General features: G+C 49.1%; 1 protein-coding gene across 1 annotated transcript; it reads left to right on the forward strand.

Moving 5' to 3' along the window:
• The first annotated feature begins 12538 nt into the window (after positions 1 to 12538).
• Positions 12539 to 17665, forward strand: LOC143219772 (uncharacterized). Its single transcript, XM_076445649.1, has one exon. It carries the CDS (start codon positions 12539 to 12541, stop codon positions 17663 to 17665), a length of 5127 nt encoding a protein of 1708 aa, XP_076301764.1.
• The last annotated feature ends 5894 nt before the right edge of the window (positions 17666 to 23559 follow it).

A 23559-nucleotide genomic window follows, 5' to 3' on the forward strand; every position in this document is an offset into this window, starting at 1 on the left:
GTCAATAATTAAATAAATAATAATAAGTAAATAAATACAATGGACAAAACACAACAAACATAAGAAGGGGGGCAAAATAAAGGGGAATAAAAGATAAAGATAAAATTTATAATATAGAATATAAAATATATATATAGAATAAAATGAAATATTATAAAATAAAAGGAGGGGGGTCGACCGGCAGGTCGCATATTTGTAGAGGCGGGAAGGGGATTATTGCTCCACCTCGTCCCCCGCGTCCTGCCCATTCCGGGGGCGCCTTAACGGCCAGCCCCCCTTGGCTCGCGGTGGAAGTACTAAGTATTCCCACCGCCGCCATTACGTCTGCGGCCCCTTACAGGGGGCCGTCGGCCTTGTCGGGGTTGCCCCGCCAATGCTAGCCTCCTGGCGCAGAGGGGGTCGGCTTCCCTCTCCCTCTCCGCTGCCTCCTTCTGCGTTATCACAATCTAGCAGAAGGAGGCAAACGCTGCTCTTGACCTCTCGCTGCCGATCATGTGGTCGACCACGACCGGCAACGAGAGGTCCATCCCAATAACGCCCCTTAGGTCTCTGCGCGGTGCCGACCACGCTGGACATTCTTCCAGCGTATGCCGCGCAGAGCCCTGGGCCTCCTCGCAGTGGTGGCACTGCGATCCTCCCAGTGCCAGATATGAACACACAGTTTGAGGAAACGGCGGTATGCAGGTAATTTAACTTATGCGCATCCATTGCTGCAACTTGTGCTGTATAATTTAGAATTTTTGTTACGGCGCCATCCGATTTTTATACATGTGCAAATAGTCGTACACACTGCATTGTATTTTTTTCCGCACGCGACAAGGAGGGGACAGAGGCGAGTTCCGGCTCGCGTCTGTCCCCTCCCCACGACCCACCCCCCTGGTCGACCCGCACAAAACTTAAAAATATGATAAAATAAAGATAAAATCAATAAATGAATACGTATATAGATAAAATAGATAAAATAAAAATCAATAATTAAATAAATAATAATAAGTAAATAAATACAATGGACAAAACACAACAAACATAAGAAGGGGGGCAAAATAAAGGGGAATAAAAGATAAAGATAAAATTTATAATATAGAATATAAAATATATATATAGAATAAAATGAAATATTATAAAATAAAAGGAGGGGGGTCGACCGGCAGGTCGCATATTTGTAGAGGCGGGGAGGGGATTATTGCTCCACCTCGCCCCCCGCGTCCTGCCCATCCCGGGGGCGCCTTAACGGACAGCCCCCCTTGGCTCGCGGTGGAAGTACTAAGTATTCCCACCGCCGCCATTACGTCTGCGGCCCCTTACAGGGGGCCGTCGGCCTTGTCGGGGTTGCCCCGCCAATGCTAGCCTCCTGGCGCAGAGGGGGTCGGCTTCCCTCTCCCTCTCCGCTGCCTCCTTCTGCGTTATCACAATCTAGCAGAAGGAGGCAAACGCTGCTCTTGACCTCTCGCTGCCGATCATGTGGTCGACCACGACCGGCAACGAGAGGTCCATCCCAATAACGCCCCTTAGGTCTCTGCGCGGTGCCGACCACGCTGGACATTCTTCCAGCGTATGCCGCGCAGAGTCCTGGGCCTCCTCGCAGTGGTGGCACTGCGATCCTCCCAGTGCCAGATATGAACACACAGTTTGAGGAAACGGCGTTATGCAGGTAATTTAACTTATGCGCATCCATTGCTGCAACTTGTGCTGTATAATTTAGAATTTTTGTTACGGCGCCATCCGATTTTTATACATGTGCAAATAGTCGTACACACTGCATTGTATTTTTTTCCGCACGCGACAAGGAGGGGACAGAGGCGAATTCCGGCTCGCGTCTGTCCCCTCCCCACGACCCACCCCCCTGGTCGACCCGCACAAAACTTAAAAATATGATAAAATAAAAGATAAAATCAATAAATGAAAACGTATATAGATAAAATAGATAAAATAAAAGTCAATAATTAAATAAATAATAATAAGTAAATAAATACAATGGACAAAACACAACAAACATAAGAAGGGGGGCAAAATAAAGGGGAATAAAAGATAAAGATAAAATTTATAATATAGAATATAAAATATATATATAGAATAAAATGAAATATTATAAAATAAAAGGAGGGGGGTCGACCGGCAGGTCGCATATTTGTAGAGGCGGGGAGGGGATTATTGCTCCACCTCGTCCCCCGCGTCCTGCCCATTCCGGGGGCGCCTTAACGGCCAGCCCCCTTGGCTCGCGGTGGAAGTACTAAGTATTCCCACCGCCGCCATTACGTCTGCGGCCCCTTACAGGGGGCCGTCGGCCTTGTCGGGGTTGCCCCGCCAATGCTAGCCTCCTGGCGCAGAGGGGGTCGGCTTCCCTCTCCCTCTCCGCTGCCTCCTTCTGCGTTATCACAATCTCGCAGAAGGAGGCAAACGCTGCTCTTGACCTCTCGCTGCCGATCATGTGGTCGACCACGACCGGCAACGAGAGGTCCATCCCAATAACGCCCCTTAGGTCTCTGCGCGGCGTCGACCACGCTGGACATTCTTCCAGCGTATGCCGCGCAGAGTCCTGGGCCTCCTCGCAGTGGTGGCACTGCGATCCTCCCAGTGCCAGTCATGAACACAAAGTTAGAGGAAACGGCGGTATGCAGGTAATTTAACTTATGCGTATGCATTGCTGCAACTTGTGCTGTATAAGTTAGAATTTTTGTTACCGCGCCATCCGATTTTTATACATGTGCAAATACTCGTACACGATGCATTGTATTTTTTCCCGCACGCGACAAGGAGGGGACAGAGGCGAGTTCCGGCTCGCGTCTGTCCCCTCCCCCCGTCCCACCCCCTTGTCGACCCTCAAAAAACTTAAAAATATGATAAAATAAAAGATAAAATCAATAAATGAAAACGTGTATAGATAAAATAGATAAAATAAAAGTCAATAAATAAATAAATAATAATAAGTAAATAAATACAATGGACAAAACACAAGAAACATAAGAAGGGGGGCAAAATAAAGGGGAATAAAAGATAAAGATAAAATTTATAATATAGAATATAAAATATATATATATAGAATAAAATGAAATATTATAAAATAAAAGGAGGGGGGTCGACCGGCAGGTCGCATATTTGTAGAGGCGGGGAGGGGATTATTGCTCCACCTCGCCCCCCGCGTCCTGCCCATCCCGGGGGCGCCTTAACGGACAGCCCCCCTTGGCTCGCGGTGGAAGTACTAAGTATTCCCACCGCCGCCATTACGTCTGCGGCCCCTTACAGGGGGCCGTCGGCCTTGTCGGGGTTGCCCCGCCAATGCTAGCCTCCTGGCGCAGAGGGGGTCGGCTTCCCTCTCCCTCTCCGCTGCCTCCTTCTGCGTTATCACAATCTAGCAGAAGGAGGCAAACGCTGCTCTTGACCTCTCGCTGCCGATCATGTGGTCGACCACGACCGGCAACGAGAGGTCCATCCCAATAACGCCCCTTAGGTCTCTGCGCGGTGCCGACCACGCTGGACATTCTTCCAGCGTATGCCGCGCAGAGTCCTGGGCCTCCTCGCAGTGGTGGCACTGCGATCCTCCCAGTGCCAGATATGAACACACAGTTTGAGGAAACGGCGTTATGCAGGTAATTTAACTTATGCGCATCCATTGCTGCAACTTGTGCTGTATAATTTAGAATTTTTGTTACGGCGCCATCCGATTTTTATACATGTGCAAATAGTCGTACACACTGCATTGTATTTTTTTCCGCACGCGACAAGGAGGGGACAGAGGCGAGTTCCGGCTCGCGTCTGTCCCCTCCCCACGACCCACCCCCCTGGTCGACCCGCACAAAACTTAAAAATATGATAAAATAAAAGATAAAATCAATAAATGAAAACGTATATAGATAAAATAGATAAAATAAAAGTCAATAATTAAATAAATAATAATAAGTAAATAAATACAATGGACAAAACACAACAAACATAAGAAGGGGGGCAAAATAAAGGGGAATAAAAGATAAAGATAAAATTTATAATATAGAATATAAAATATATATATAGAATAAAATGAAATATTATAAAATAAAAGGAGGGGGGTCGACCGGCAGGTCGCATATTTGTAGAGGCGGGAAGGGGATTATTGCTCCACCTCGTCCCCCGCGTCCTGCCCATTCCGGGGGCGCCTTAACGGCCAGCCCCCTTGGCTCGCGGTGGAAGTACTAAGTATTCCCACCGCCGCCATTACGTCTGCGGCCCCTTACAGGGGGCCGTCGGCCTTGTCGGGGTTGCCCCGCCAATGCTAGCCTCCTGGCGCAGAGGGGGTCGGCTTCCCTCTCCCTCTCCGCTGCCTCCTTCTGCGTTATCACAATCTCGCAGAAGGAGGCAAACGCTGCTCTTGACCTCTCGCTGCCGATCATGTGGTCGACCACGACCGGCAACGAGAGGTCCATCCCAATAACGCCCCTTAGGTCTCTGCGCGGCGTCGACCACGCTGGACATTCTTCCAGCGTATGCCGCGCAGAGTCCTGGGCCTCCTCGCAGTGGTGGCACTGCGATCCTCCCAGTGCCAGTCATGAACACAAAGTTAGAGGAAACGGCGGTATGCAGGTAATTTAACTTATGCGCATGCATTGCTGCAACTTGTGCTGTATAAGTTAGAATTTTTGTTACCGCGCCATCCGATTTTTATACATGTGCAAATACTCGTACACGATGCATTGTATTTTTTCCCGCACGCGACAAGGAGGGGACAGAGGCGAGTTCCGGCTCGCGTCTGTCCCCTCCCCCCGTCCCACCCCCTTGTCGACCCTCAAAAAACTTAAAAATATGATAAAATAAAAGATAAAATCAATAAATGAAAACGTGTATAGATAAAATAGATAAAATAAAAGTCAATAAATAAATAAATAATAATAAGTAAATAAATACAATGGACAAAACACAAGAAACATAAGAAGGGGGGCAAAATAAAGGGGAATAAAAGATAAAGATAAAATTTATAATATAGAATATAAAATATATATATATAGAATAAAATGAAATATTATAAAATAAAAGGAGGGGGGTCGACCGGCAGGTCGCATATTTGTAGAGGCGGGGAGGGGATTATTGCTCCACCTCGCCCCCCGCGTCCTGCCCATCCCGGGGGCGCCTTAACGGCCAGCCCCCCTTGGCTCGCGGTGGAAGTACTAAGTATTCCCACCGCCGCCATTACGTCTGCGGCCCCTTACAGGGGGCCGTCGGCCTTGTCGGGGTTGCCCCGCCAATGCTAGCCTCCTGGCGCAGAGGGGGTCGGCTTCCCTCTCCCTCTCCGCTGCCTCCTTCTGCGTTATCACAATCTCGCAGAAGGAGGAAAACGCTGCTCTTGACCTCTCGCTGCCGATCATGTGGTCGACCACGACCGGCAACGAGAGGTGCATCCCAATAACGCCCCTTAGGTCTCTGCGCGGCGTCGACCACGCTGGACATTCTTCCAGCGTATGCCGCGCAGAGTCCTGGGCCTCCTCGCAGTGGTGGCACTGCGATACTCCCAGTGCCAGTCATGAACACAAAGTTAGAGGAAACGGCGGTATGCAGGTAATTTAACTTATGCGCATGCATTGCTGCAACTTGTGCTGTATAATTTAGAATTTTTGTTACGGCGCCATCCGATTTTTATACATGTGCAAATAGTCGTACACACTGCATTGTATTTTTTTCCGCACGCGACAAGGAGGGGACAGAGGCGAGTTCCGGCTCGCGTCTGTCCCCTCCCCACGACCCACCCCCCTGGTCGACCCGCACAAAACTTAAAAATATGATAAAATAAAAGATAAAATCAATAAATGAAAACGTATATAGATAAAATAGATAAAATAAAAGTCAATAATTAAATAAATAATAATAAGTAAATAAATACAATGGACAAAACACAACAAACATAAGAAGGGGGGCAAAATAAAGGGGAATAAAAGATAAAGATAAAATTTATAATATAGAATATAAAATATATATATAGAATAAAATGAAATATTATAAAATAAAAGGAGGGGGGTCGACCGGCAGGTCGCATATTTGTAGAGGCGGGAAGGGGATTATTGCTCCACCTCGTCCCCCGCGTCCTGCCCATTCCGGGGGCGCCTTAACGGCCAGCCCCCCTTGGCTCGCGGTGGAAGTACTAAGTATTCCCACCGCCGCCATTACGTCTGCGGCCCCTTACAGGGAGCCGTCGGCCTTGTCGGGGTTGCCCCGCCAATGCTAGCCTCCTGGCGCAGAGGGGGTCGGCTTCCCTCTCCCTCTCCGCTGCCTCCTTCTGCGTTATCACAATCTAGCAGAAGGAGGCAAACGCTGCTCTTGACCTCTCGCTGCCGATCATGTGGTCGACCACGACCGGCAACGAGAGGTCCATCCCAATAACGCCCCTTAGGTCTCTGCGCGGTGCCGACCACGCTGGACATTCTTCCAGCGTATGCCGCGCAGAGCCCTGGGCCTCCTCGCAGTGGTGGCACTGCGATCCTCCCAGTGCCAGATATGAACACACAGTTTGAGGAAACGGCGGTATGCAGGTAATTTAACTTATGCGCATCCATTGCTGCAACTTGTGCTGTATAATTTAGAATTTTTGTTACGGCGCCATCCGATTTTTATACATGTGCAAATAGTCGTACACACTGCATTGTATTTTTTTCCGCACGCGACAAGGAGGGGACAGAGGCGAGTTCCGGCTCGCGTCTGTCCCCTCCCCACGACCCACCCCCCTGGTCGACCCGCACAAAACTTAAAAATATGATAAAATAAAGATAAAATCAATAAATGAAAACGTATATAGATAAAATAGATAAAATAAAAGTCAATAATTAAATAAATAATAATAAGTAAATAAATACAATGGACAAAACACAACAAACATAAGAAGGGGGGCAAAATAAAGGGGAATAAAAGATAAAGATAAAATTTATAATATAGAATATAAAATATATATATAGAATAAAATGAAATATTATAAAATAAAAGGAGGGGGGTCGACCGGCAGGTCGCATATTTGTAGAGGCGGGGAGGGGATTATTGCTCCACCTCGCCCCCCGCGTCCTGCCCATCCCGGGGGCGCCTTAACGGACAGCCCCCCTTGGCTCGCGGTGGAAGTACTAAGTATTCCCACCGCCGCCATTACGTCTGCGGCCCCTTACAGGGGGCCGTCGGCCTTGTCGGGGTTGCCCCGCCAATGCTAGCCTCCTGGCGCAGAGGGGGTCGGCTTCCCTCTCCCTCTCCGCTGCCTCCTTCTGCGTTATCACAATCTAGCAGAAGGAGGCAAACGCTGCTCTTGACCTCTCGCTGCCGATCATGTGGTCGACCACGACCGGCAACGAGAGGTCCATCCCAATAACGCCCCTTAGGTCTCTGCGCGGTGCCGACCACGCTGGACATTCTTCCAGCGTATGCCGCGCAGAGTCCTGGGCCTCCTCGCAGTGGTGGCACTGCGATCCTCCCAGTGCCAGATATGAACACACAGTTTGAGGAAACGGCGTTATGCAGGTAATTTAACATATGCGCATCCATTGCTGCAACTTGTGCTGTATAATTTAGAATTTTTGTTACGGCGCCATCCGATTTTTATACATGTGCAAATAGTCGTACACACTGCATTGTATTTTTTTCCGCACGCGACAAGGAGGGGACAGAGGCGAGTTCCGGCTCGCGTCTGTCCCCTCCCCACGACCCACCCCCCTGGTCGACCCGCACAAAACTTAAAAATATGATAAAATAAAAGATAAAATCAATAAATGAAAACGTATATAGATAAAATAGATAAAATAAAAGTCAATAATTAAATAAATAATAATAAGTAAATAAATACAATGGACAAAACACAACAAACATAAGAAGGGGGGCAAAATAAAGGGGAATAAAAGATAAAGATAAAATGTATAATATAGAATATAAAATATATATATAGAATAAAATGAAATATTATAAAATAAAAGGAGGGGGGTCGACCGGCAGGTCGCATATTTGTAGAGGCGGGGAGGGGATTATTGCTCCACCTCGTCCCCCGCGTCCTGCCCATTCCGGGGGCGCCTTAACGGCCAGCCCCCCTTGGCTCGCGGTGGAAGTACTAAGTATTCCCACCGCCGCCATTACGTCTGCGGCCCCTTACAGGGGGCCGTCGGCCTTGTCGGGGTTGCCCCGCCAATGCTAGCCTCCTGGCGCAGAGGGGGTCGGCTTCCCTCTCCCTCTCCGCTGCCTCCTTCTGCGTTATCACAATCTCGCAGAAGGAGGCAAACGCTGCTCTTGACCTCTCGCTGCCGATCATGTGGTCGACCACGACCGGCAACGAGAGGTCCATCCCAATAACGCCCCTTAGGTCTCTGCGCGGCGTCGACCACGCTGGACATTCTTCCAGCGTATGCCGCGCAGAGTCCTGGGCCTCCTCGCAGTGGTGGCACTGCGATCCTCCCAGTGCCAGTCATGAACACAAAGTTAGAGGAAACGGCGGTATGCAGGTAATTTAACTTATGCGCATGCATTGCTGCAACTTGTGCTGTATAAGTTAGAATTTTTGTTACCGCGCCATCCGATTTTTATACATGTGCAAATACTCGTACACGATGCATTGTATTTTTTCCCGCACGCGACAAGGAGGGGACAGAGGCGAGTTCCGGCTCGCGTCTGTCCCTTCCCCCCGTCCCACCCCCCTTGTCGACCCTCAAAAAACTTAAAAATATGATAAAATAAAAGATAAAATCAATAAATGAAAACGTGTATAGATAAAATAGATAAAATAAAAGTCAATAAATAAATAAATAATAATAAGTAAATAAATACAATGGACAAAACACAAGAAACATAAGAAGGGGGGCAAAATAAAGGGGAATAAAAGATAAAGATAAAATTTATAATATAGAATATAAAATATATATATATAGAATAAAATGAAATATTATAAAATAAAAGGAGGGGGGTCGACCGGCAGGTCGCATATTTGTAGAGGCGGGGAGGGGATTATTGCTCCACCTCGCCCCCCGCGTCCTGCCCATCCCGGGGGCGCCTTAACGGCCAGCCCCCCTTGGCTCGCGGTGGAAGTACTAAGTATTCCCACCGCCGCCATTACGTCTGCGGCCCCTTACAGGGGGCCGTCGGCCTTGTCGGGGTTGCCCCGCCAATGCTAGCCTCCTGGCGCAGAGGGGGTCGGCTTCCCTCTCCCTCTCCGCTGCCTCCTTCTGCGTTATCACAATCTCGCAGAAGGAGGCAAACGCTGCTCTTGACCTCTCGCTGCCGATCATGTGGTCGACCACGACCGGCAACGAGAGGTCCATCCCAATAACGCCCCTTAGGTCTCTGCGCGGCGTCGACCACGCTGGACATTCTTCCAGCGTATGCCGCGCAGAGTCCTGGGCCTCCTCGCAGTGGTGGCACTGCGATCCTCCCAGTGCCAGTCATGAACACAAAGTTAGAGGAAACGGCGGTATGCAGGTAATTTAACTTATGCGCATGCATTGCTGCAACTTGTGCTGTATAAGTTAGAATTTTTGTTACCGCGCCATCCGATTTTTATACATGTGCAAATACTCGTACATGATGCATTGTATTTTTGCCGCACGCGACAAGGAGGGGACAGAGGCGAGTTCCGGCTCGCGTCTGTCCCCTCCCCCCGTCCCACCCCCCTTGTCGACCCTCAAAAAACTTAAAAATATGATAAAATAAAAGATAAAATCAATAAATGAAAACGTGTATAGATAAAATAGATAAAATAAAAGTCAATAAATAAATAAATAATAATAAGTAAATAAATACAATGGACAAAACACAAGAAACATAAGAAGGGGGGCAAAATAAAGGGGAATAAAAGATAAAGATAAAATTTATAATATAGAATATAAAATATATATATATAGAATAAAATGAAATATTATAAAATAAAAGGAGGGGGGTCGACCGGCAGGTCGCATATTTGTACAGGCGGGGAGGGGATTATTGCTCCACCTCGCCCCCCGCGTCCTGCCCACCCCGGGGGCGCCTTAACGGCCAGCCCCCCTTGGCGGCGGTGGAAGTACTAAGTAGTCCCACCGCCGCCATTACGTCTGCGGACCCTTACAGGGGGCCGTCGGCCTCGTCGGGGTTGCCCCGCCAATGCTAGCCTCCTGGCGGAGAGGGGGTCGGCTTCCCTCTCCCTCTCCGCAGCCTCCTTCTGCGTTATCACAATCTCGCAGTAGGAGGCAAACGCTGCTCTTGACCTCTCGCTGCCGATCATGTGGTCGACCACGACCGGCAACGAGAGGTCCATCCCAATAACGCCCCTTAGGCCTCTGCGCGGCGCCGACCACTCTGGACATTCTTCCAGCGTATTCCGCGCAGAGTCCTGAGCCTCCTCGCAGTGGTGGCACTGCGATCCTCCCAGTGCCAGTTATGAACACACAGTTTGAGGAAACGGCGGTATGCAGGTAATTTAACTTAAGCGCATGCATTGCTGCAACTTGTGCTGTATAAGTTAGAATTTTTTTTACCGCGCCATCCGATTTTTATACAAGTGCAAATACTCGTACAAGATGCATTGTATTTTTTCCCGCACGCGACAAGGAGGGGACAGAGGCGAGTTCCGGCTCGCGTCTGTCCCCTCCCCCCGTCCCACCCCCCTTGTCGACTCTCATAAAACTTAAAAATATGATAAAATAAAAGATAAAATCAATAAATGAAAACGTGTATAGATAAAATAGATAAAATAAAAGTCAATAAATAAATAAATAATAATAAGTAAATAAATACAATGGACAAAACACAACAAACATAAGAAGGGGGGCAAAATAAAGGGGAATAAAAGATAAAGATAAAATTTATAATATAGAATATAAAATATATATATAGAATAAAATGAAATATTATAAAATAAAAGGAGGGGGGTCGACCGGCAGGTCGCATATTTGTAGAGGCGGGGAGGGGATTAATGCTCCACCTCGCCCCCCGCGTCCTGCCCACCCCGGGGGCGCCTTAACGGCCAGCCCCCCTTGGCGGTTGTGGAAGTACTAAGTAGTCCCACCGCCGCCATTACGTCTGCGGCCCCTTACAGGGGGGCGTCGGCCTCGTCGGGGTTGCCCCGCCGATGCTAGCCCCCTGGCGGAGAGGGGGTCGGCTTCCCTCTCCCTCTCCGCTGCCTCCTTCTGCGTTATCACAATCTCGCAGAAGGAGGCAAACGCTGCTCTTGACCTCTCGCTGCCGATCATGTGGTCGACCACGACCGGCAACGAGAGGTCCATCCCAATATCGCCCCTTAGGTCTCTGCGCGGTGCCGACCACGCTGGACATTCTTCCAGCGTATGCCGCGCAGAGTCCTGGGCCTCCTCGCAGTGGTGGCACTGCGATCCTCCCAGTGCCAGTTATGAACACACAGTTTGAGGAAACGGCGGTATGCAGGTAATTTAACTTAAGCGCATGCATTGCTGCAACTTGTGCTGTATAAGTTAGAATTTTTGTTACCGCGCCATCCGATTTTTATACATGTGCAAATACTCGTACATGATGCATTGTATTTTTGCCGCACGCGACAAGGAGGGGACAGAGGCGAGTTCCGGCTCGCGTCTGTCCCCTCCCCCCGTCCCACCCCCCTTGTCGACCCTCAAAAAACTTAAAAATATGATAAAATAAAAGATAAAATCAATAAATGAAAACGTGTATAGATAAAATAGATAAAATAAAAGTCACTAAATAAATAAATAATCATAAGTAAATAAATACAATGGACAAAACACAACAAACATAATGTTCGAGATTGGCGCGCGCGAGCGCCATGATGCCCGACGATCTCGGCCGGTCGACAGCGAATCACGACGCGCCCAGCGTGATTTCGCTTGAATGCGATAAAACGGCGTCTGCCATCGAGGCTCGCGCGGGCGAAAGGCCAAGAACGTGATTGGCTAAATCCAGTCTCGATTCTTCTGGAATGTTCTCGAATGCCCAACCGGAATCATCGGAGCATGACGAACTTCCAGAAGGATCGAGACAATAAAAGTGAGAGAGCACCACCGCGCTCTCTCTCTCTCTCTGCGACAAACAGCTCAGCTGATCATTACGCAACAAGTGTCAAACCACAGTATATTTTCATTGTTACTTTTCAATCGTTTATTAGTTCTTTCAACATCTGACAATCTTTGTGAACAATAGTGCAAAATACAATTGATTTATTGTAGATCCGACTCCTTTCCATTTAATTCAACATTCAGTCCACTCGTCTCACTTTCAAATCGTACCGTTACACTCATACATTCATCCGCAATAGTTCTCCTCAACTCTTTCTCTTAGAGATCACTTTTCGGTCACACACGCAAAGCCTTTCATTCCTTCGCATTCTCTCAAATCTGATCGAACAAGATCAGACATTGCACATTTTTGGTCCTTCGAGCCGGATACTCCACGTGTCTGGCACCTTCCTTCCAAGGATCTGCAACTTAAAGTCTAGTGTGGTGGTGAATCGGTGAATCTCGTGATAGAAATCCATTCAGCGAATCAGCCGCATCCTATAATGGATCTCTCGTCCGATGATCTGCTCCACAAACAAAGACTAGTTGGAGGAAAAATCACTCGCCTCATGGACAATTTTAAAAAATCAGTTCCACAAGCAAAGATGACTGAAAGCGATGTTGACACCAGGCTAGAACTCCTTGAAGATTACTGGACACGATTTCAAGAGAACCATGATCTGTTAACGTACCGTCACAAAGCTGCGATCAAGGACAGCGACTACGTCAAGACTGACATGGCTGATGCCGTAGAGGAGGCCTATTTGACGCAGAAGAGCCGGCTTCGCGATTTGGCTAAGGTATTTAGCAAAACCAGCGACGGAAGGACAAACCAGAGTCACGAAGATGTTTCAGGATCCGGATCATCTTCAATCCCGCGTATGCCGCTACCACAATTCAGTGGAGAATATGTAGACTGGCCCTCGTTCAAGGATCGGTTTCTCTCCATGATCGATCGTAAGAAAGGGCTGACTGAGGTAGACAAGCTCCACTACTTGAAGGGCTGTCTCCAGGATCAGGCTGTAGACCTCATAAAGGACCTGCCAACCACCAACGAGAATTATACCAAAGCGTGGAACATACTCATGGAGCACTATGAAAATAAACGCATTCTCGTCCGATCCTGTTTCGATAAGTTGGCAGCGCTCCCCAAGATGAGGGAGAGCTCGGTGCAAGAAATGACCCAAATACAGAAGGGAGTCTCCACCGTCGTCAACACCATGGAAGGGCTAGGAAGACCCATAGATCAAACTACTGACTGGTTTGTGCATTCCATAGTCAATTTATTTGACCCTACTACCAGGGATAAGTGGGAGGAAAGCGTTACCGTTAACAGTGATCCACCTTCCTATACAACATTGACGAACTTCATGATCAGGCGGCTCCAGATGATGCAGGCTTCACCGAGGCCGTCAGGTTCAGATTCGAGTCAAGCCAAATTCACCAAATCTCGATCAGGTCCGAGTTTCAGCAGAGCTAAACCTACAACCAAAACAGCTCGGGTCAATCATGCAGAAAGGAAACAACAGCAGATTACTTGCGTGATATGCTCAAAGGATCACTACCTTATGCATTGCTCGACGTACAAGGAAAGCTCACCTGAAGACCGGAAATCCATTGTGGAAAAACACCAGCTATGCAGGAACTGTCTTGGCAATCACACCACTGCTACTTGTCCATCGAAGAAGGGCTGTTTCAAGTGCGGAGAACGGCACCATACGACGATCCATGGGGCAATCAAGGACGTCTCCACGCCCGAAAGGACAACCCACCATGCACAGGATTGCCGTAACAGAACGGGTGAAGTATTGTTAGCCACTGCAATGATACATGTTTCAGATCGTTTCGGCCGACGTCAAACAGTCAGAGCGCTCATCGATCAGGGATCCGAGATAACGATGATAAGCGAAGGACTAGCACAAAGGCTCCAACTACCTCGCACTGCAGCTACAGTTGACATTTTTGGAGTCGGAGGACAACAGCTCGCGAAAGCTCGTGGCAAAGTGACGCTTGACATCTCGGCCTCCAAGAGGGACGATCCCATCAAGGTCACGGCAGTGATCTTGTCCAGACTCTCAACGTACACTCACGGCAGGGCCAAACTGAATCAAGAATGGGTACACTTGAGAGGGTTGCAACTGGCGGATCCTTCACCAGGAAACGAGGCACCCATTGAGGTCTTGATCGGTGCCGATGTCTACCCTGCAGTGATAAAGGAGGGTGTTAAAAGGGGAGCTCTGAATCAGCCAGTTGGTCAACTCACCATATTCGGTTGGATCATCACTGGGATGACAGGAACATCGTCCAGCTCGATGCACGCACAAGTGCATCAGATAACCACTGGTGACAGCCTGAGCTCGCTCGTACGAAGATTTTGGGAGCAGGAGGATCTCTCAGATGCAGCCTCGCCATGGACAGCAGATGAGCAAGAGTGCGAACACCATTACGCAACCACTCACTCACGTACACTAGAAGGTCGATACCAGGTGAGACTTCCCTTTAAAACTCACGTAGTTATCACTTCTGGTTCAAGATCAGCAGCTTGGCATTCGCTCAGAAGGATGGAGCTGCGGTTCAGCAAGGACAAGGAGTTCAAGGACCAGTATTGCGATTTCTTGAACCAATACAGTCAACTTGGTCACATGTCCCTGGTAGAAGGATCCTCAAGTGAGAACCAGACTCACTACCTTCCACATCACGGGGTCCTGAAACCAAGTAGCACCACAACCAAATTGAGAGTGGTCTTTAACGGTTCGTGGTCGGAGCCAGCACAACCGTCTCTCAATGATACTCTCCATGTGGGCCCGAACCTGCTGCCTGCACTCGCTGACGTCATCCTAAGATGGCGTAAACACCAATACGTTGTAACAGCCGATGTTACTAAAATGTACAGGCAGATATTAGTACATCCAGATGACCGAGACGTACAACGCATCCTCTGGAGACATTCTGAAAGTCAACCAGTACGTGAGTATCGACTGAACACAGTTACTTACGGACTCTCGTGTGCTCCATATCTAGCTGTGCGTACACTGCGTCAACTGGCGGAAGATGGAGGCTCACAGTTTCCCAAGGGTGCACTGGCCATCAAACGGGATGCATATGTCGATGACATCCTCACTGGAGCTGATACAATCACAGCATTGAAGGAAACTGCCGATCAACTTCAACAGCTGTGCATGGCGGGCGGCTTTCCTCTCCAAAAGTGGGCGTCAAACGTAACCGATTTGCAACAGGTCACTAAGGAGAAGGTCGAGGGTCCATCTACGCAGTCAACATTGCTCATAAGCAAAGAGGAAGAGCGCAAAACATGGACAGACTGCACTCATACTGCCCTTGGACTACACTGGTCACCGCACAAAGACACATTCCAATACTCCATCACCGATGCCGAAGTACAACCTCCAACCAAACGCAGCATTGTGTCAAAGACAGCACAATTATTTGATCCGCTAGGATGGTTGACACCTGTCATAGTGCGCTCTAAAATAGCCATTCAATCAACATGGCTACTAGGACTTGAATGGGACACTCCCCTTCCTTCGTGGCTGGCTGACGACTGGTCATCATTCTGCGCTGAACTGAAGCTTCTCGAAAGGGTGAGAATACCTCGCCCTCTGTCTTGCAGCGCACATCCCACGCAGAGGGAAATGCATGGCTTTGCTGACGCTTCAGAACGAGCCTATGCGGCAGTCCTCTATCTGAGGACGAAAGAGGAAGATGAGCAGTGGAAGGTCACACTGATCACGGCGAAAAGCAAGGTGGCGCCATTAAAACAGGTCTCCTTACCACGCTTGGAACTCTGTGCAGCACATCTCCTCGCACGATTAGCACAGAAAACCGCCACAACACTGGAATTCACCAACACCACGATGCACTTATGGTCGGATTCCACAGTTGCCCTCGGATGGATTCAGGCACATCCAAGCAGGTGGAAAACCTATGTAGCGAACAGAGTGGCGGACATCCAGCGCAGAGTTCCCGAGGCACAATGGCACCATGTAGCTGGCGTTGAAAACCCAGCTGACTGCGCCTCTCGAGGGCTCTCACCGTCTCAACTGCTGCACTTGTCGTTGTGGTGGACGGGCCCCGAATTCCTTCAGCATACTGAGCACTTTGCTGCAACGCAACCGGACAACCATGATCAGTTACCAGAAGAAAGGGGACCAACAGTTGCTGCTGTCAATAAATCAGAAAGGAATGGCGAGGACAATGACATCTTGACGAGATTCTCGTCATATACAAAACTGTTACGGGTCACCGCATGGTGTTTACGGTGGCTCAGAGGGCGACGCAACACTTCACCAGCCACAACCAGCACCAACCCCTCCAGCAATGGTCAGTCCTCAGCCCTGTCAGCAACAGAAATCGATGAGGCTGAGAAAACCTGGATTCAGCTAGTCCAGAAAACCTACTTTAAGGAGGAAATGAGAATGTTAGCTGCGGGAACAAGCTTACAGTCAAGGAGCATTCTCTCACCTCTGTCAGCTGTAATTAGTAGCGACAATTTGCTACGAGTCGGAGGTCGCCTGAGAAAGGCCCATCTAAATCCAGATGAAGCACACCCTATCATCCTGCCTCCTGATTCCCTCTTTACAGAACTTTACACTGTTCACAGCCATCTCAAGACGTTGCATGGAGGAGTGCAAGCCACGCTAGGAGCCATACGTCAAAGGTTCTGGATTCCAAAGGGGCGGTCAAGGGTCAAGGCAGCGATCCGTAGATGCGTTACTTGTCTGAGATGGCGGGCGGAACCAGGTCGACAATTGATGGGTCAATTGCCAGAGCACCGAGTCACTCCGGCTCGACCATTCCATTCGACCGGAGTGGACTACGCAGGCCCCATCTGGTTGCGGACATCACCTGGGCGTGGCCACAAGGCAACCAAGGCCTTCTTCGCCGTCTTCATTTGTATGGTAACCAAGGCCGTACATCTTGAAGTGGTGTCCAGCTATTCGTCCGAGGCATTCCTGGCTGCCTTCCGGCGGTTCATCTCGCGGCGAGGTCACTGTGCCCACTTGTACAGTGACTGTGGTACGAACTTCCTGGGAGCAGATCGGGAGTTGCGCCGCTTGTTCACCGCCAGCTGCCTCGAAAACAGAAACATCAGAGATGAGATGGGCAACCTCCGTACTCAGTGGCATTTCAACCCACCAGCTGCGCCTCATTTCGGTGGATTGTGGGAGGCCGCAGTCAAGTCGACCAAACATCACCTTCGGCGAACAGTAGGGGAGGCTCGCCTCACGTATGAGGAGATGTCGACTCTCCTCTCTCAAATCGAGGCCTGCCTTAATTCAAGGCCACTAGCTGCTCTTTCTGATGATCCGTCAGACTTAACAGCATTAACCCCAGGGCATTTTCTTGTAGGCACCGCCTTGAATGCACTTCCGGAACCGTCACTGGTGGATCAGGAAGTCAACCGGCTGACACGATGGCAGCTAGTAACCCATATGCGAGATCACTTTTGGTTGAGGTGGCAACGAGAGTACTTGCATGGACTCACCACTCGATCAAAATGGCGCCGCCCGCAGGAGAACATCATGCCTGGTCGTCTGTGTATCATCTCAGGAGAAACAACACCACCATCTCAATGGCCACTTGCTCGAGTGAAGGAAGTGCATCCAGGAAGCGATGGGAAAGTCCGTGTCGTGAAAGCAGTCACTGCAACCTCCGAGTTCGTACGACCGATACACAAACTAATTGTGTTGCCGATTGACGCGAACGATCGATGACCGCATCGATTCACCATGACACGCGGTCAAGTCATTCGCTTCCCTGATTTACTACAACTGCGTAGTACGCGTAGTACGAGTACGATTCACTTCGCGCAAGCGCAGCTCATTCATAAAGCAAGCCGTGACGTCACACTTAACCTTTCTCGCGATCATCCTAACCACTGCGTGTTCGCGATAATCTTCTATCATTCATCAATTCATTATACGCTTTATGCATTGTATACTTCAATTGTCACACTGTATTCCATTATTTCGTTGAAATCCGCACATTATTAATTTTCTTACACTCGCGGAAATTCGACAAGTCGAGGCGGGCGGCATGTTCGAGATTGGCGCGCGCGAGCGCCATGATGCCCGACGATCTCGGCCGGTCGACAGCGAATCACGACGCGCCCCGCGTGATTTCGCTTGAATGCGATAAAACGGCGTCTGCCATCGAGGCTCGCGCGGGCGAAAGGCCAAGAACGTGATTGGCTAAATCCAGTCTCGATTCTTCTGGAATGTTCTCGAATGCCCAACCGGAATCATCGGAGCATGACGAACTTCCAGAAGGATCGAGACAATAAAAGTGAGAGAGCTCCACCGCGCTCTCTCTCTCTCTGCGACAAACAGCTCAGCTGATCATTACGCAACAAGTGTCAAACCACAGTATATTTTCATTGTTACTTTTCAATCGTTTATTAGTTCTTTCAACATCTGACAATCTTTGTGAACAATAGTGCAAAATACAATTGATTTATTGTAGATCCGACTCCTTTCCATTTAATTCAACATTCAGTCCACTCGTCTCACTTTCAAATCGTACCGTTACACTCATACATTCATCCGCAATAGTTCTCCTCAACTCTTTCTCTTAGAGATCACTTTTCGGTCACACACGCAAAGCCTTTCATTCCTTCGCATTCTCTCAAATCTGATCGAACAAGATCAGACATTGCACACATAAGAAGGGGGCAAAATAAAGGGGAATAAAAGATAAAGATAAAATTTATAATATAGAATATAAAATATATATATAGAATAAAATGAAATATTATAAAATAAAAGGAGGGGGTCGACCGGCAGGTCGCATCTTTGTAGAGGGGGGGAGGGGATTATTGCTCCACCTCACCCCCCGCGACCTGCCCACCCCGGGGGCGCCTTAACGGCCAGCCCACCTTGGCGGCGGTGGAAGTACTAAGTAGTCCCACCTCCGAGATTACGTCTGCGGCCCCTTACAGGGGGCCGTCGGCCTCGTGGGGGTTGCCCCGCCGATGCTAGCCTCCTGGCGGAGTGCGGGTCGGCTTCCCTCTCCCTCTCCGCTGCCTCCTTCTGCGTTATCACAATCTCGCAGAAGGAGGCAAAAGCTGCTCTTGACCTCTCGCTGCCGATCATGTGGTCGACCACGACCGGCAACGAGAGGTCCATCCCAATAACGCCCCTTAGGTCTCTGCGCGGCGCCGACCACTCTGGACATTCTTCCAGCGTATGCCGCGCAGAGTCCTGGGCCTCTTCGCAGTGGTGGCACTGCGATCCTCACAGTGCCAGTTATGAACACACAGTTTGAGGAAACGGCGGTATGCAGGTAATTTAACTTAAGCGCATGCATTGCTGCAACTTGTGCTGTATAAGTTAGAATTTTTGTTACCGCGCCATCCGATTTTTATACATGTGCAAATACTCGTACACGCTGCATTGTATTTTTTTCCGCACGCGACAGGGAGGGGACAGAGGCGAGTTCCGGCACGTGTCTGTCCCCTTCCCCGTCCCACCCCCTGGTCAAGCCGCATAAAACTTAACAATATGATAAAATAAAAGATAAAATCAATAAATGAAAAGGTGTATAGATAAAATAGATAAAATAAAAGTCAATAAATAAATAAATAATAATAAGTAAATAAATGCCAACAACCGTAGTCCCGTTGAAAGCACCGGTTCTCGTTAGATCACCGAAGTTAAACAACGTGGAACGTGACCGGCACTAGGATGGGTGACCGTCTGGTCAAAAACCGGAAAGTGACCCACCCGGGGTGTTTTTCACGTGTTGTTGGCAAAAGGTGGTTCGGAACCCACCATAAACAGTAGGTCCCGCTGAAAAGGCGATGGTGAGAGTGGAAAGAGGAGAGGATTGGTAAATGAATTTGAAACCCTGGGGGGACCAAATATCATGTCCATACCAATAAGTAAATAAATACATTGGACAAAACACAACAAACATAAGAAGGGGGGCAAAATAAAGGGGAATAAAAGATAAAGATAAAATTTATAATATAGAATATAAAATATATATAGAATAAAATGAAATATTATAAAATAAAAGGAGGGGGGTCGACCGGCAGGTCGCATCTTTGTAGAGGGGGGGAGGAGATTATTGCTCCACCTCACCACCCGCGACCTGCCCACCCCGGGGGCGCCTTAACGGCCAGCCCCCCTTGGCGGCGGTGGAAGTACTAAGTAGTCCCACCGCCGCCATTACGTCTGCGGCCCCTTACCGGGGGTCGTCGGCGTCGTCGGGGTTGCCCCGCCGATGCTAGCCTCCTGGCGGAGAGGGGGTCGGCTTCCCTCTCCCTCTCCGCTGCCTCCTTCTGCGTTATCACAATCTCGCAGAAGGAGGCAAACGCTGCTCTTGACCTCTCGCTGCCGATCATGTGGTCGACCACGACCGGCAACGAGAGGTCCATCCCAATAACGCCCCTTAGGTCTCTGCGCGGCGCCGACCACTCTGGACATTCTTCCAGGGTATGCCGCGCAGAGTCCTGGGCCTCTTCGCAGTGGTGGCACTGCGATCCTCACAGTGCCAGTTATGAACACACAGTTTGAGGAAACGGCGGTATGCAGGTAATTTAACTTAAGCGCATGCATTGCTGCAACTTGTGCTGTATAAGTTAGAATTTTTGTTACCGCGCCATCCGATTTTTATACATGTGCAAATACTCGTACACGCTGCATTGTATTTTTTTCCGCACGCGACAGGGAGGGGACAGAGGCGAGTTCCGGCACGTGTCTGTCCCCTTCCCCGTCCCACCCCCTGGTCAAGCCGCATAAAACTTAACAATATGATAAAATAAAAGATAAAATCAATAAATGAAAAGGTGTATAGATAAAATAGATAAAATAAAAGTCAATAAATAAATAAATAATAATAAGTAAATAAATGCCAACAACCGTAGTCCCGTTGAAAGCACCGGTTCTCGTTAGATCACCGAAGTTAAACAACGTGGAACGTGACCGGCACTAGGATGGGTGACCGTCTGGTCAAAAACCGGAAAGTGACCCACCCGGGGTGTTTTTCACGTGTTGTTGGCAAAAGGTGGTTCGGAACCCACCATAAACAGTAGGTCCCGCTGAAAAGGCGATGGTGAGAGTGGAAAGAGGAGAGGATTGGTAAATGAATTTGAAACCCTGGGGGGACCAAATATCATGTCCATACCAATAAGTAAATAAATACATTGGACAAAACACAACAAACATAAGAAGGGGGGCAAAATAAAGGGGAATAAAAGATAAAGATGAAATTTATAATATAGAATATAAAATATATATAGAATAAAATGAAATATTATAAAATAAAAGGAGGGGGGTCGACCGTCAGGTCGCATCTTTGTAGAGGGGGGGAAGAGATTATTGCTCCACCTCACCCCCCGCGACCTGCCCACCCCGGGGGCGCCTTAACGGCCAGCCCCCCTTGGCGGCGGTGGAAGTACTAAGTAGTCCCACCGCCGCCATTACGTCTGCGGCCCCTTACCGGGGGTCGTCGGCGTCGTCGGGGTTGCCCCGCCGATGCTAGCCTCCTGGCGGAGAGGGGGTCGGCTTCCCTCTCCCTCTCCGCTGCCTCCTTCTGCGTTATCACAATCTAGCAGAAGGAGGCAAACGCTGCTCTTGACCTCTCGCTGCCGATCATGTGGTCGACCACGACCGGCAACGAGAGGTCCATCCCAATAACGCCCCTTAGGTCTCTGCGCGGTGCCGACCACGCTGGACATTCTTCCAGCGTATGCCGCGCAGAGTCCTGGGCCTCCTCGCAGTGGTGGCACTGCGATCCTCCCAGTGCCAGATATGAACACACAGTTTGAGGAAACGGCGGTATGCAGGTAATTTAACTTATGCGCATCCATTGCTGCAACTTGTGCTGTATAATTTAGAATTTTTGTTACGGCGCCATCCGATTTTTATACATGTGCAAATAGTCGTACACACTGCATTGTATTTTTTTCCGCACGCGACAAGGAGGGGACAGAGGCGAGTTCCGGCTCGCGTCTGTCCCCTCCCCACGACCCACCCCCCTGGTCGACCCGCACAAAACTTAAAAATATGATAAAATAAAAGATAAAATCAATAAATGAAAACGTATATAGATAAAATAGATAAAATAAAAGTCAATAATTAAATAAATAATAATAAGTAAATAAATACAATGGACAAAACACAACAAACATAAGAAGGGGGGCAAAATAAAGGGGAATAAAAGATAAAGATAAAATTTATAATATAGAATATAAAATATATATATAGAATAAAATGAAATATTATAAAATAAAAGGAGGGGGGTCGACCGGCAGGTCGCATATTTGTAGAGGCGGGGAGGGGATTATTGCTCCACCTCGCCCCCCGCGTCCTGCCCATCCCGGGGGCGCCTTAACGGCCAGCCCCCCTTGGCTCGCGGTGGAAGTACTAAGTATTCCCACCGCCGCCATTACGTCTGCGGCCCCTTACAGGGGGCCGTCGGCCTTGTCGGGGTTGCCCCGCCAATGCTAGCCTCCTGGCGCAGAGGGGGTCGGCTTCCCTCTCCCTCTCCGCTGGCTCCTTCTGCGTTATCACAATCTAGCAGAAGGAGGCAAACGCTGCTCTTGACCTCTCGCTGCCGATCATGTGGTCGACCACGACCGGCAACGAGAGGTCCATCCCAATAACGCCCCTTAGGTCTCTGCGCGGTGCCGACCACGCTGGACATTCTTCCAGCGTATACCGCGCAGAGTCCTGGGCCTCCTCGCAGTGGTGGCACTGCGATCCTCCCAGTGCCAGATATGAACACACAGTTTGAGGAAACGGCGTTATGCAGGTAATTTAACTTATGCGCATCCATTGCTGCAACTTGTGCTGTATAATTTAGAATTTTTGTTACGGCGCCATCCGATTTTTATACATGTGCAAATAGTCGTACACACTGCATTGTATTTTTTTCCGCACGCGACAAGGAGGGGACAGAGGCGAGTTCCGGCTCGCGTCTGTCCCCTCCCCACGACCCACCCCCCTGGTCGACCCGCACAAAACTTAAAAATATGATAAAATAAAAGATAAAATCAATAAATGAAAACGTATATAGATAAAATAGATAAAATAAAAGTCAATAATTAAATAAATAATAATAAGTAAATAAATACAATGGACAAAACACAACAAACATAAGAAGGGGGGCAAAATAAAGGGGAATAAAAGATAAAGATAAAATTTATAATATAGAATATAAAATATATATATAGAATAAAATGAAATATTATAAAATAAAAGGAGGGGGGTCGACCGGCAGGTCGCATATTTGTAGAGGCGGGAAGGGGATTATTGCTCCACCTCGTCCCCCGCGTCCTGCCCATTCCGGGGGCGCCTTAACGGCCAGCCCCCCTTGGCTCGCGGTGGAAGTACTAAGTATTCCCACCGCCGCCATTACGTCTGCGGCCCCTTACAGGGGGCCGTCGGCCTTGTCGGGGTTGCCCCGCCAATGCTAGCCTCCTGGCGCAGAGGGGGTCGGCTTCCCTCTCCCTCTCCGCTGCCTCCTTCTGCGTTATCACAATCCAGCAGAAGGAGGCAAACGCTGCTCTTGACCTCTCGCTGCCGATCATGTGGTCGACCACGACCGGCAACGAGAGGTCCATCCCAATAACGCCCCTTAGGTCTCTGCGCGGTGCCGACCACGC

This window comes from Lasioglossum baleicum, unplaced genomic scaffold, assembly GCF_051020765.1.
Source record: "Lasioglossum baleicum unplaced genomic scaffold, iyLasBale1 scaffold0072, whole genome shotgun sequence".
NCBI lineage: Eukaryota > Metazoa > Arthropoda > Insecta > Hymenoptera > Halictidae > Lasioglossum > Lasioglossum baleicum.

Coding starts and splice junctions, on each gene's coding strand:
- LOC143219772 (XM_076445649.1), top strand. CDS start 12,539: ATGACTGAAAGCGATGTTGACACCAGGCTAGAACTCCTTGAAGATTAC.